General features: G+C 40.5%; 1 protein-coding gene and 1 long non-coding RNA gene across 4 annotated transcripts in view; one reads left to right on the plus strand and one right to left on the minus strand.

Moving 5' to 3' along the window:
* LOC149227712 (uncharacterized) overlaps positions 1-15,733 on the plus strand; it is a 340,223-nt gene that overhangs the window by 234,453 nt on the left and 90,037 nt on the right. The window contains exons 16-18 of the mRNA XM_089377893.1: positions 2,014-2,076; positions 2,310-2,369; positions 2,509-2,670. Of these exons, the coding sequence (XP_089234019.1) occupies positions 2,014-2,076; positions 2,310-2,369; positions 2,509-2,670 (285 nt within the window). The remainder of the gene's footprint in view (positions 1-2,013; positions 2,077-2,309; positions 2,370-2,508; positions 2,671-15,733) is intronic.
* Positions 1-15,733, minus strand: part of LOC149227713 (uncharacterized) — a 336,709-nt gene that overhangs the window by 231,042 nt on the left and 89,934 nt on the right. The window contains exon 3 of one of the 3 annotated variants that reach the window (XR_016247815.1): positions 701-776. The exons of the other annotated variants lie outside the window; for them this stretch is intronic. This is a non-coding gene — a long non-coding RNA (uncharacterized LOC149227713). The remainder of the gene's footprint in view (positions 1-700; positions 777-15,733) is intronic. 3 annotated transcript variants of the gene reach the window in all.

A 15,733-nucleotide genomic window follows, 5' to 3' on the forward strand; every position in this document is an offset into this window, starting at 1 on the left:
TTTCGATTCACTTAATTTTCAAATGAAAACTAAGATATTTGCTAAATCGCTGATAAAGAAACTATTCACAATGATGCCTAAAACACCAATTCTTTCAAGTAATCAATGATCAAGCAATCAATTTGCTAATGACCTACTTGACAAGAACAAATCAAAATCCAAACAAATTCTTATCAAAAGCAAAAGATGAAGGCTTTTTGGAGACCAAGGTACACTCAGGGACACAAGGGGAACTAGTTGGAACAAAGCAAATCAAAGAGAAAAGCACAAAATGACAATTTTTTGCATCAAACAGGGGTCAGCGCAGTTGCTGAAAGGCAACCAGTGCTCTGCAGCACAGGTGCAGAGAAGGTCAGGGAGAGCTGCAGCGCTTTGTCTCTAGACCAGTGGGAGCGTTGATCAAGATTGGGTGAAGTTCCAACACAAGAAAAAAAATTAAGCTCAATGAAAGGTCTTCCTAGGGTCAATCCAAGCTGAGTAAGGTAATGGAGGTCTATTCAAGAGGTGATACAAGGGCTAAGGTCAAGGAAACCACTAAGGGAAATAAACGATCTCTAGTGAATTTGCTAATTTGTTATGTGGAATTTACGATGGAGGACAAAAGTATCTTCCCTAGACCTAGTGGACTAGTCTAAAACAATAGAAAGCAAAGAATATAAAATTTCCCTTAGAGAAATTCAATAATGGGAAAGAGGCTTACTTGGAATCCATCGCAAGCTTTACTTTCCTCCCGGCTTATAAACACAAATCGTAGCTCTAATTGCTATAATTAGAACCTACACATACAATCAAAGCAAGCAAAAGATCCACAACATGTACGTAGCATAATTCAATTACTCTAGTCAATGGATCAGCAAGCATTGAAATACATGAATGTAAATGTAACAAAATACATATAGGAAAATGGTATACTCTTTGTATTAATAGAAATAAGAGAGAATTTACAACCAAGAATAGTCGCTGATTTTATAGAGATCTCCCCAAGTTGACTTATCCTTCCTTGTCACAAAGCACACCTCAACGTCACCCTAATGCATGAAGATGATGACTCTCTTAGATTCAAGGCAGCAGCATGAGGGCATGATCAGTCTCCAAAAGCCAACCCTGATGTTGTAGATGGCAGTGAATTTATAGGAGAGGGATGGTAGTTTAGGAATTCTTATCCATTTACCAATCTAAGCTTGAAATCCAATTAAGATGGGAGGATGAGCTTAAGGGATAAGAGGTGAAGTCTCCAAGGTAGGATCAGAAAGGATTCGAACTTCTTATCCAAGGTAAATGGTTAAAACAACTCCTAGAAGCTTCTGGAAGAGGAAGCTTTGAGATCCTTTTTCATTTGTCTGAATTTCTAAAATCAATGCACCCCCGGCAAGGGACAAGCTGCTACTGATCAGCGTTGGTGCAGAATCGAGCAGCCTACTACTGAGCGCAGGTCTCTAAAGGGGCAAAGTGCACTGGGCCTTGCAAGCAGTTAGACCCAGATACTCAATTATTTGAAAAGGTCATGCTTAGGGCTTTGTGTAGGGATGATGACAACATGTTCACGGATAGTGATTGATCCGGTTTGCAGGCCTATTGATCAGATGCGACAAAATGGCCTAAAACACTTGGAATAAAATAAAAAATAAAAGAAGTCTCTGTATAAGGTAAATGCACCATATGATAAGGCACCCACCTATCCATGGTAATCTATGGCTAATAAATAGAGAACCAACACTCCAGTCGTCTAGGGAGCTGTAGTTATAGTATTTTCCTTCTAGGTTACCATCTATCTGGATTGACAACAAGCCATTTTATATTTAATAGTTGATACAGAAGCAACTCAGAACACATACGTTATTTTTACTATGCAGATGACTACGCTGTTTTCTTGCCTTTGGAAAAATTATTATTTGCCTAATGCACAGATATACAACAGAGTTTCTTTTCTTTTCAATGTTGTTTGCGGACTCATCACAAATAAACAGTCAGGCAAGAGAAATGTGAACAAAGTTTGTTTTGTTCTTAATGCAGAGTAATGATTTGTTCTCTCTGTTTCTGGACGAGACAATGACTTATTCTTGTGCAATCTTCAAGGTTTGTCATGGTTTCTCCATATCTGAGTAGCTTTTGTAATCTTTAATGCTCAAGCTCTTATATTTTATAAAGCTAAGATTGATCTTTCAGTAAACATCTACCAATCCTCATATACAGATATCATAGTGATCTTGAACTCAATTTTCCAGAATTTCTTTTCCATATTGCAAAAAATAAATTTATATCAACTGCACATGAGATCTTGTTGAGTCATGCTTGGAAATGAATTTCAGGGGCCAGAGGAACCGTTGAAGGATGCACAGCTAAGAAAATTGCACCTATTGATAGATAAAGTGAGCTTACCTTGGTAGTAGCATATGTTCATATTCAACTCAGTCTCTTTATACAATTCCTAGAGACACACAAACTCCAACTTTGGCTGGATCTTCATGAAATGACACTTAAATCATTGTCTTTAAATATGTCATATAGGCTCAAATAGAAACTAGCCATGAGGTGCTAGAAATTGGTTGTGGCTGGGGAAGCTTAGCCCTAGAGGCTGTCAAGCAAACCGGATGCAAATATACAGCTATCACTCTATCAGAAGAGCAGTTGAAGTTTGCACAGAAGAGAGTAAAACAGGCTTGCCTTCAGGTAAACCATTACTGTTTGCTTAGAGCATAGTAGCATGAACGGATTTACCTATGCTCTGTAATAGTGTAGATACTAAACTAAATCAGTCCATATGGCATCCCAAGAGTCACCAATTTCCCTTGCATGGTACTCGCTTTCACTTGCTATGATATGTTTCTGTGGTGTTTATATATTTTATTAACATAGAAATAAGATGAGAGGTACATTACATATTCCTAATTATTCATGTATAGAATATGTACATCATTGATCTTTTAGACCCACTTTTTGCTATTTAGGAAGTTTGAAGATGTTAATCAAGTTTATTTCTTTCTTATTTTCTTTTATGAAAGATTTGAATAAACACAAGTTGCTTCTGACTAGAACTAGTCCAATGGAGTTCAAGCTTTAAATTGGCAAGCATGTGTAAATTCCTATCTTTATGACAGGATCTTCTCAAAGACACAGAATTGATAGCCCATTAGGTAAAAGGAAAAAGAAAAAGCAGCATGACACACATACAACTAGATCACTGCATAATAATTTTCAATCTTCATGACACTTTATTCAATGAAATATAACTACATCAACACTTGTTGGAAGGCATGAGATTTGGAGTAAAATTCTTATATGATATGGTACAGATCACTGAGACTCTACTTGCATTGATAGCTGAGAAAGAAACTTATAACTTTCCTCATAGTCAGAAATTGTGTCAAGCACTACAATGACTCGTGTCACATAAAAAATTCACACTTTGCATAATTAGTATTACACAACTGTTCTTGTTTGTGTTCTCACAAAGTCTGATGTTTCTACCATAACAAGAAGACCAGAAATTTTGTTACGATAAAGTATTGTTATTATAGGAGATACCAGCTTATTCCTATCTCACTTCATTCGGATCCCCAAGGAATGAACTATCAAGTGACAAAATGTTTTTCTGAATCGATATATTCATTCCTAGGAAAATTTGTATCATTCATGTTTAATGTCTATGAAGGGAAATTATAGTGTATGGTTTTCAAAACAAATTTCAGTGTATATTGTAGGTATACAATAGGTTCAAGGGTTTCTCAAGATTCAGGTGCTTGCAACTTTTATCTGTGATAAATAAAATATGTTCCTCCTCGTGTCAATATAGCTCATTGTCTATGTGGCATCTCACTGACCTGTTTTTTAATAAAACTAGCTACTCATTTTCCTACAAGATTCATCTGTTGGTAAAGAACAAGATCTACAAGGACTTGTGTCATAAGTGTATAAATCTCATGAGGCACAAAAAAATTATATTCTACGGAAGAGAACTTTTCTTGTCTGTCTTCCTTTCTTATCTGTCTTCTCAGTGCCCCCCAAGTTATCAATCTCTCCTCCATATTTGATTAGGAAAAAAGGAAAAGCTAAAGACTCAAGTATATGCCTCTTCCCATTTTCATCATCATGTAACAGTTAATGTTATCATGTTCAATTTAAATATCAATACCCAAAAACATTGAGCAAGTTCAATGGAGTGAAAAACCTTCTCAACCTCTGCTGTGTGTCATTTAACAGTGAAATTCTATTCACCTTTGGTAGCTACATGGTAATGATTGTTCATTTCTAATCCTAACAATCCCAGCAATTAATTCCTAGCAGATTTAAGTCTACCGAATAAAAGCATAGCTAGAGTTTTAACAAAATATTCAGCAGAAGCAATAAAACAACCAATCTCACACATGCGCACACACAAATTTCTGCCCAATCAACAACTCTTCATTTCATTAATCAGAACCCACTTGAGCTAGATTACTAAGAAAATGGCCCAAACTAAGGAAAATACATACAACTCTGGATCTGATATAGATGATCAAGCCCTAGACTTGGCTGATCTGGATCTCCTCACTGCCCCCTTTGCATGTTCCTTGGACCTAGCATGCCTGAGCAGAAATCCTTCTCCATCCACCATTCAGATGTCTTTCTCAATGCCTTGTGCCCCTATGTGTTGTATCTTCTCCCTTGGCCTAGCCCTACTTTTATAAGCTTGAGTTAATACCAAATTCACAACCCTAATCTCGAGAGTGTTTGACAGTTGAGATTAGATCTACCCTCACTTGAGATCGATGGCTGAGAATCATCTAATTCACTAATGCAAATAACCTTTGCATTAAATTAGATTAAACTCATTTTTCTCTTAGAAAAGAAATTACTTTAATTTCTAAAGTAATTGCTATGGTCTAAGGGTGTATTAGGCAACCTCTACACACTCAAACACTTAGGCCTATGTAGAAGTACCTGCCCGAGCTACAAACATCAACATTCCCTTTTAGCAAGGGAGGTACTTCTACCCCCTGCAACTGGCTCCAATCCTAAAACAATGTCCCACACTACATCTGCTACCATGGCCGCTTCCTCTGAACTAGAAGCCTTCCCTACCATCTAGTTTGGAATCTTCCTCGAAGACCTACTCCCTTTGAACTTGCTCCTAGAAGCCTGTTGCTCTTGAACATCCTGTAAAGTCACCTCACAACATGAGACCTTCTTGACAAACTTGGAAGAATCTGTTGGTTGGTCCTCCCCGCCTAAACTTGAAGGATGATTCCCTCTACTTTGCTCAACCTTTAGAGCTTCCTGCTCCTTGTTCTTTGTTACTATACTTTTGCTTTCCATTGCTCGAATAGGCTGGCCCTTTAGCCTATACAAGTTGCTCTCTCTAACTCCAGCGATGGACCCTCATAAAAGCTGGATCCCATGCATCTAACCAGTGCCTATTCATATAGGAATGCCACAACAAAATCCCTCTTCTGTATCATAGAGACTAAGAGCAAACTTCTCCTGATTTTTGGCACCGCTAGCACATCCTTCACTTTCAACATGCCTCCTAACCCAAGCTAGAATAACATTGTCCGACTCCCTTCATCCATATTTGGTATTGTTGACCACTACGTGTCAACTACCCATAGCAGTACACCCCCTTTTTCGCAAAAGGGATAGCGCTTGATCGATATGTCCGTGCCATTCGACTGTCATCATCAACCCAATCATATTGTTTTGTAAACCCAGTCTGCATGTGTAAATTGTAAATAATCTTAGCAGATCTAAGTCATGTATGTAAATTGCCTAGGTGGACCTAATTTTCTAGTGATAATCTACGTTCCGGAAGGTTTTTTGTCTCACCAATCCATGATCGGCAGAGTTTTCCTTCAGCCTAACCCCAAAGCCAGAATGAATTTTGTCATTAGAATCTTAGGGGAATCCTAGTGTGTTGATCTGCTAGATTATATCTGGTCGCAGAACTGGGTGGTCTATGAGGGTCTATGTCAAATGGGTTTTCCCCCTTGAGATGTAAAATTGTAAAAGTCATGTCTTGAGAGTTAGAAAATGTTTTAATCCCCTCATAAGTCCTAGGTCCTAGGTGATTTTTCCAAAGGCTAAGTTCGAGGATCCAAAAATAAAAATTAAAAAAAATTAAAAATAAAAATAAAATAAAATAAAATTTAAATAAATAAATTAAATAAATAAATTTTGAAAAATAAAATAAAATAATAAGTCAAAATTTTGAGAAAATAAATGCAAGATTTCAATTTTTAATATATTAAAATGCATTTAAAAATTCGACGGATGAGATTAAAAGGGATTTTGATCCTCATCGACGGTCGAGATCATTTTGACATGGATCACTCGAACTAGCTGTTGGGAATTTTTCCTTTAAATAGGGTGTCAGGGGTCATTTGAGATCAGATTTGATCTGAGAGTCTGGTGCTAAAGAAAGCTCTCTTGTAATCATTTTTGTGCAATAAAGAAAGACTTTGGGGTTGAAATCTTGCTCGTGTTACTCTTCTGGAAATGTTGTAAGATATTTTTCCATTGTGAGTTTGAATGCTCACTCCTACTTGAACCTTTTCCTTTGTTCTTCATTGCCTAACTAGCAAGAGCATGATTCTCATCATCACTCGTGTTGCCCTCCTAATAGACATTCCCCCTGAATCTCCTCCTAGATGAAACCACCCCACAACCTATCCCAATTAGGAAGGTTCTCTCATACCATGATGCCCTTGATGAGATGAGTCCATGGCTTGGTGAAGCCATTCAGGCCCATCCTTACCATCTCTCCATCTATCACGACCGCTCTAACTGCAACCAACTCATCACGAACTTGCGATCTTTGTGAGATAAGAGGTCACTGTATCTAATATGGTCATCTTGGTGTTCTTGAGCTTCTATTTTAATTTTTAACACCATCTTCCTGTTGGTATTATTGCTTTGGTATAACTTCATCAGAGCCTCCCACATATCCCTTACTATATTCTTCTTAGAAAGGTGAACAATCATGTGATCCTACACCACATCCAAGATAATCCTTCTAGATTTCACATCCTTTTGTTGATGACCAGATCTACAACATCTCTAAGCATGGTGAGTTTGGTGTTAAAAACTCCCATATGCCATTCTCCATGACAATTAGTGAAACCCTTGCTTTCCAGGGAATGAAGTTATATGTGGCCTCCAACTTGTCCTCAAACCTCACACTGATTGTGGCCATCTCCAAATCATAAACTTAACTAATAACTTGGATATGGCACTACGTGTTGAATTCATGCCCACTCCATTGCCACCATCATCACATCCACCTATGGATTAATGGGTTAACCTAAGACCTGCCACTTCCCCTTGGAGTTTGGAAACACCTAATAGGGTTATCCATCTAGTCATCCATAACATAAGAGAGGGACCATTTACATGGGTTTTGGTGTAGTTAGATATTTGAAGGCGATCTTTGTGTGAAGTATTAATTGTGCCCCTAACATTAAGTATGGTTCACTATTATGCATCTATGGTTTTTGTTACCTAATGATTGTTTATTTGCACTTGATCTTGAGAAGGTTTTGTCAAGTGGTTCTCATCATAGCAGTAGAGGCTTCACGGGGTGACTGCCCTACCTCCTCCTAGAGTAGCAGACGTTGTACCATCCATTGCACAAAGAGAGAGGGAGATTGACCTTGATGATATAGCGTTGCCTATCCAAAGGAGAGCGTTGGGCTATTTGATGACCCCACGTTATGCGTGACACCCCAAGGGACCCCTGTTGATTTTCTAAGTGCAATAGAGACTAGCACAATATTTCTGAAAAATTGATAATTACATTTAATTTTGATCTTTTTTTAAAATTATTCTAGTATATCATTCGTCAATTATACTTCAAAAATTCAACCATACAAGAACAGTAGAACAGTAGAGATCACAATGCACAAAGAGAAGACAAGATTTTCTTTGGGAAAACCCACCAAGGGAAAAACCCAACAACCTTTTTAATAGAGAAATTCTTTTGTTCAACAAGAGACACACCTATACCTATGATCAAACCTGGTCAACCCCTCCAAGTCAAGTCTCCCAGAATTTCATCCCTCCTGCAACTGTCAAAATCCCAGAATTTTGGCCCCCAACAATTGACCAGAAATTTTGACCCCTACAACATAAACTACCCAGAAATATGCAAACTCAAAGAGAGAGAGTATCTGAGTCTATCCACACATGCGAGCTTGAGAGAGAGAGAGAGAGAGAGAGAGAGAGATCAAATTCATCCTTTTCGTCCTCTTTGTCCGTCTTGATCTTCACTAGGATGCCCAAAACCTGTCTTCTTGAAAGAGTGTGAATTGGTGGTGGAAGAATGAGGTCAAGTTGCCTTTATATAGTGATTTGTTGGGTTGAGTCCTTTGCCTAGTTCAACTTGATTTGAAGGGAGGCCAACTTAACAAACTTGGAGCCAAAAATTTCAATTTCAAAATTCAAATTTTCTTCTTTAAAAAGTCACAATGGGACTTTGACTCTAAATATATTTTTCATTTGACTCTAGCATTTTAAATATGTTTTACAATAATCAATATAAATAAATCAAGTGGCCAAATACACATTATGAAGACCAACCATAGTTACAAAATTCAACACTCCCTCTTAACTAAGGAGGTATTCATAATGATTGTCATAGATGTTCTCAAGTTGACAAATTTCTCTAAGAAAAGGTTATATCAAATCATCATCATCATTATCCATCAACAACATCCGCTAGTGGCCATATCCAGGCTGGTACCTAACCCATGGCTTATCATCAACATATCAATACTCACTCCTCCAGAGTGATCGGTCCTCAAACCTCAAGGCCTCTCACTAGGCCAAAATGTTGAGATACTAACTCAACTAGCAAGCACTCACTCACCCTTCCTGGTGAGCACTCTAGGCCAAGACTTCACTCAACCCCTCCAAGGTTAGTGATCTGGTCTAGATGTTGAGAGGACCTCACTCCACCCTTCCTTGGTGTGTGATCGAGTCTAGATGCTGAGAGGACCTCACTCCACCCTTCCCTGGTGTGTGATCGGGTCCAAATGTTGAAAGACCTCACTACACCCTTCCCGGGCACGTGATCGGGTTTGGACCTTACTCAACCCTTCATGGTGAGTAATCAGGTCTCCCCACCAAGAGGCACTCACTCTGACGCAGGGTTACCCCCGCTTTACCCACAGTATGCATGTAAAATGCATAGGCACATTTGTCCCAGGAATTTTAACTCTCTAAGGAGTCAAATCTTCACTTCTTAATGAATGGTTTAAGCCTTAAGGCCCCGTTACTCAAGTCTTATGCGGAACAATTTATAGACTAACCAACCATAGTCTAACCCTTAATCAATAACTTTTCTATCGGGACCCATTAACCCTTATAAACCTTCATTAACCCTTAGCCGCATATCTATATAACCTTCCCACTCTTTAACATTGGTTATATAGCATTTAACCACATATACCTTATCCACGCATTATTCCTATTATGCCCCTTTGTTAATTTTAGGTATGTTCTATGCTAGAGCAATTTCTTTTTCTTTCTTTTTTTTCACAGTTAGCTCAATATCTTTTCCAGATTAGCAATCACATCAGCATTAAAGTAAACCGCAGACAGAACATAAATATAAATCGCAAAAGACAAGACAGGAGGACACAAGATGTGGCGCTAGCCAGGGACAAACCCTAATGTGGGGAAACCCTTGATCAATTCTTCTTATATGTTCTTCAATAGTTCAGCAGAGAGAGAGAGAGAGATAGTACATTTACAACAGAAGTCAACACTTTGACTTATCTAGATAAGAGCATAGATCATCTCTAAGAAGATGATACATGAGATCAGTTGAAGACATGTTGCTTCAACTGATTCTCCAAGGTGACTCCTTCACCTGTCGTTGTGCTGCATTTTGTCATCATGTTGCACCTCACCGCACTGCACCATGCTGCACCCATCATCACTATGTTGTATCTCATCTTCATTAATCATGACTGTACCCATCACTGTACTGCATTATGTGCCATTGTTGCACCATGTTGCCATCCTGACCTATGTGTTGGCTGCACCTTGCTTGCTTGTTGTCCCTAGCATGCTTGTTGTCCTTAGCATGCTTGTTGTTGCATGTTAGTTGTCCCTTGCATGCTAGCTGTAACATTACATGCTTGGTGTATTTGCTGCTAAGTACCATACAACTATCCCAATGTTAGTTAGTTGTCCCTTACATGCTACTCTCCTTCAGAGATAGATGCCCTAGCTGTTCCGGCAGTTCCGGCAATTCCCGCTGTTCCCGGCAGTTCCGGCAATTCCGGCTGTTCCCGGCAGTTCTCGGTTGTTCCGGCAGTTCTGGCAGTTCCGGCTTTTCTGGCAGTTCCAGCAGTTCCGACTTTTCCGGCTTTTCTGGCAGTTTTGGCTTTTCCAGCGGTTCTAGCTTTTCCAGTAGTTTTGGCTTTTCCAACAGTTCCGGTAGTTCCGGCAGTTCCGGCTTTTCCAACTTTTCCAACAATTCCGGCTTTTCTGGCTTTCTCGGATTTTTTGGCTTTTCCGGCAGTTCCAGCGTTTTCGTCAGTTCCAGCTTCTCTAGTTTTTCCGACTTTTCCGGCAATTCTGGTTTTTCCAACTTTTCCGGCAGTTCCGGCTTTTCTGGCTTTTCCGACAGTTTTGGCTATTTTGGCAGTTCCAGCTTTTCCGATTTTTCCGGTAGTTCCGGCTTTTCCGGCAGTTCCAGCTTTTTGCCCTCTGGATAAGGGCAGCGTTATCCCTTAGGATCTCTCCTCCTACTAAAACCCAAAGACAAGTAGAGAGAGGAAAAGATCCCAAGTGTGTTTGAAATGACTTGAAGGCCACCTCTATTTATACTAAAATGTTGAGCACATGTGGGGTTTATTTGGTTGCTGGCCGACCTTGACAAATTGTCTTATAACACAAATAAATTCATAATTTTATGAATACTTATCGGAATCGGATGATCTTTAAATCAATCCTACACCTCTTGATGAGAGGGATCCAAGAAAAATATCAATTGCCATAAATAAGATGACCCACATGGAGTTTGGCCCTAGTTGCCAATTTTAACACTCCCTCTCGAGTCTCAACTAGGGAGAACTCCATCTGCTGATCCATATGTCCGATTGTACTATCTCTGCCATCAGTGCCTTGCACTGCTCTGCTCTACTCTGCTCTGATCTGCTCTGCTCTGATCTGCTCTGCTCTGATCTGCTTTGTTCTCCTCAACCATGAAGAAGAAGAATTGATCGAGAATGTCTCATACCATTCTCTACTAACTCAAAGTCAGTTTCATCTAAAGGGAATGTGTCACATCACTCTTACTGACTCGAAGTTAGTTTTATTGATCCCAGATCAATATCACAAGAGAGTGTCTCAAACCACTCATACTGATCCTAGATCAATGGAGGTCATCCTAGCATAGGGAGTACGGTAGATATAGTGATGCGTCCATCGATAGTACTACTATGGTCCCTATCCTCATTTCCCTGCTCATTGATCAGATGAGAGGTACTTCCCATGAGTCCCAGACTGCATGGGTAGGATGCCTCGACAAGAGAATGAATCATGCTGTCCACAAGAGAACGAATCATCCTGTCAATGGATGCCACAGAGAACGAATCATCCTAGCCCACAAGAGAACGAATCATCCTGTTCCACAGTTGCCACGGAGAACGAATCATCCTAGCCCACAGGAGAATGAATCATCCTGTTCCACAGTCGCCACGGAGAACGAATCATCTTGGCCCACAGGAGAATGAATCATCCTGTTCCACAGTCGCCACGGAGAATGAATCATCCTAGCCCACAAGAGAACGAATCATCCTGTTCCACAGTCGCCACGGAGAACGAATCATCCTGGCCCACAAGAGAACGAATCATCCTGTTCCACAGTCGCCACGGAGAACAAATCATCCTGGCCCACAGGAGAACAAATCATCCTGTTCCACAGTCACCACGGAGAACGAATCATCCTGGCCCACAGGAGAACAAATCATCCTGTTCCACAGTCGCCACGGAGAACGAATCATCCTGGCCCACAGGAGAACGAATCATCCTGTTCCACAATCGCCACAGAGAAAGAATCATCCTGGCCCACAGGAGAACTAATCATCTTGTTCCACAATTGCCGTGGGAGAACTAATCATCCCGGCCCACAGGAGAACTAATCATCCTGTTCATAGCACACCACTAGGGGAGGGTGAGTCGCCCTGTGGTCGTATGTTGCTCCAGTAAGTACCCCAAGCCCCCCAGAGCTCCCAGAGCTCAATGCATGCAACATGCAGGACCCTTATAAGAAGGTCTCTCAACAACTCCAAGTCGTTCGGGAAAGTCACAGATTTGACCTTTCCCCGGGGCTTTGACAAAATGTCTGCGACCTGTACATCAGTCTCAATGCGATGGAGCCTCCTCGCTCATCGACTTACCATATCCCAGATAAGGCAGTATCTGATGTCTATCTGCTGGAGCAATCATCGAATACAAGATTCCTCAATAATCGAATCCCACCTCTGGTTGTCATAGAGAATCACAGTGGTATTCATCATGTGTACAAACAACGCACTTAAGAGCTTCTGCAACCATGCAGCTGTGTATTTGGTCTCGGTGGTGCTTATAGCAACCGACTTCTGCTTCCTGCTCATCCATGATATCGAAGCAGAATCTAAAGAGAACCAGCATTGAGAAGTGCTCTAGTGATCCTCAACACTGCCTACCCACTCAGCATTCGAATAATCATGCAGTTTCATATTTCCGGCATTGTATCTCAATCCATGAGAGAATGTGCCCTGAAGATATCTCAGAAGATTCTTGGCACCAATCGAGTGAGACTCAACCAAATATGAGCTCACCATGCTAACTGCAAAACATATGTCCAGACGGAAGTTCACCAAGAACATCAATGCGAATGAGTTTATGAAACTCAGAGGCATTTCCCAAATCTGGTCTGACATCACTACCATATAACTTCTCAAAGTTAAGATCCTCGAGGTAGTCAAAGGCTTGCAGTTTGTCATTCCACATTCGGAATCCAACTCCCTCTTACTTCTACAAATGAGAGGGTCTACACCTGTCAGAAATAGGTCATCCTCATAAGGTGCCGGTATGAGAGGTCTATCATCCACAACCTTCGGGTAATGGTTTGGATCGGTTTCTCTCCTAGTGAATCTCAGCATCATCTGACAGCTATCAATCCTCTCATACTACGCTCGGGGTGTTTTGCTTCAAGCCATAGAGGGCTTTCTTCCACCTATATACATGAGATTCTCGATCACGAATCTCAAACTCCTCGAGTTGTTCCAAACCTGTGGACTTGCTGCATGAGGGGAATGGTCCCCTTATAAGATTTCCCTTCGGTACATCTCAGACATGTCCTTCATGCTCTACTTGAATTCAGACATCCCTATCACCATTTGACTCACATCAGGGAGGGCCCCATAGGTAGACCTTCGGTGTTATAGATGCGATATGTCAATTGACACGATCCCCAATGGACCATCCTGCAACTTGATACAAATTGCCAACCCTGAACCCATGATAAAAAGCATCTTTGAAACTTATATTTTCTAACACATACCTTTCCATCGATGAATGTCACCTTGAAACCTTTGACTTCCATTTCCGAGATGGACACCAGGTTCTTCTTGCGATCAGGTACATAAAAGAGATTCTGTAAATGAATCGAGTTACCCTTATTCAATTGAGGGTTAACATTCCCTACACCCTTTCTGAGATAGGTGGCATCGGATCCAAGTATAATCCCACGATTGTTTCCATCTCTACCAAATTAGAGAGTGCACTCATCTATTCGATGAAGTGCCTTGAAGCACTACAATCTATAAGCCAAATTCCCAAAGAATCTGAAGGAGAGGAACAATACAAGATAACGCTTCTTTATCTTATTAGAAACAAAATTTGATTCTTCATACTTGGGGTTCCTTGCTTTCTTTGAAGAGTCGGCCATTTCCTTGATGACCTGCATTACTTGTCATTCCTTTGATCATTGAGGATGTCCCTGGAATGATTGTTATCTTCATCAAGAGATGTGTCTCTGCCATTCGGACACTCTTTCGCATAATGGCCGAACTTATTGCAACCAAGGCTTCTGCCTTTCCTTCCACCCTTAGATCCGAACTTCCCAATGAAGTGATCTTTAGGTAGGCCATCAGAAACTTCCGCTGCGCCATTCTGATAATATTCTCTGCTTCGACTTCACCCTCGGTGAATTTGAAGAGGGATGAGGAACCCATTGATCCTTTTGTCCTTTCCCAACTGTCTTCGATGATTTCTCTTTCACTCTTGCTTGGGCTTTGTCTTCACCTCAGCTCTGATACCATGTTAATTTTAGGTATGTTCTATGCTAGAGCAATTTCTTCTTCTTCTTTTTTCTTCTTTTTTTTCACAATTAGCTCAATATCTTTTCCAGATTAGCAATCACATTAACATTAAAGTAAACTGCAGATAGAAGATAAATATAAATCGCAGAAGACAAGCCAAGACAAGAGGACACAAGATGTGGCGCTAGCCAGGGACAAACCCCAATGTGGGGAAACCCTTGATCAATTCTTCTTATATGTTCTTCAATAGTTCAGCAAAGAGAGAGAGAGAGAGATAGTACGTTTACAACAGAAGTCAACACTTTGACTTATCTAGATAAGAGCATAGATCATCTCTAAGAAGATGATACATGAGATCAGTTGAAGACATGCTGCTTCAACTGATTCTCCAAGGTGACTCCTTCACTTGTCGTTGTGTTGCATTTCGTCATCATGCTGCACCTCACCACGTTACACCATGCTGCACCCATCATCACTATGCTATATCACATCACGCTTCATTAATCATGACTGTACCCATCACCGTACTGCATTATGTGCCATTGTTGCACCATGTTGCCATCCTGACCTATGTGTTGGCTGCACCTTGCTTGCTTGTTGTCCCTTGCTTGCTTGTTGTCCCTAGCATGCTTGTTGTTGCATGCTAGTTGTCCCTTGCATGCTAGCTGTAACATTGCATGCTTGGTGTATTTGCTACTAAGTACCATACAACTATCCCAATGTTAGTTAGTTGTCCCTTGCATGCTGCTCTCCTTGGAGACAGATGCTTCGGCTGTTTCTGTTTGAAATGACTTGAAGGCCACCTCTATTTATACTAAAACATTGAGCACATGTGGGGTTTATTTGGTTGCTGGCCGACCTTAACGAATTGTTTTATAACACAAATAAATTCATAAATCTATGAATACTTATCGGAATCGGATGATCTTTAAATCAATCCTACACCTCTCGATGAGAGGGATCCAAGAGAAATATCAGTTGCCATAAATAAGATGACCCACATGGAGTTTGGCCCTAGTTGCCAATTTTAACACCCTTTTAATAGAAATACACACAAACTTACCTTTAACCCAGGACTTCAACTCTATCGGAATACACAGGAAAAAACCCGACCGAGCACTTAAACCGCACTTCAAAAACATTCACCCGCAACTATATTTATCGACGGGGCCGTTCTTGGCCCATTGCCTTTCTGCTGCGCTTTCCTTTCTCCGATCATCGATCAAACCGATCTCAACCATCCATTTCTTTCCAAGATCTAACAGTCAATATATTTCCCGCTTAATCAAACTTGCACGACACTCCTCCGTCATTGATTTGTGCTTGGTGGATCTGATGATCCACAGCGATTTCAAGTAGGCAACATGCACGAGGATTAACTACCCGATAAGGCAGTTTCCTCTCTCCTCCTCGCTGCTACGTGTCCTCTGCTGAATGGAATC

The sequence above is a fragment of the Pinus tabuliformis genome, chromosome J (assembly GCF_031772625.1).
Source record: "Pinus tabuliformis cultivar Carrire ecotype Pingquan chromosome J, CPIR1, whole genome shotgun sequence".
Taxonomy (NCBI): Eukaryota; Viridiplantae; Streptophyta; class Pinopsida; order Pinales; family Pinaceae; genus Pinus; species Pinus tabuliformis.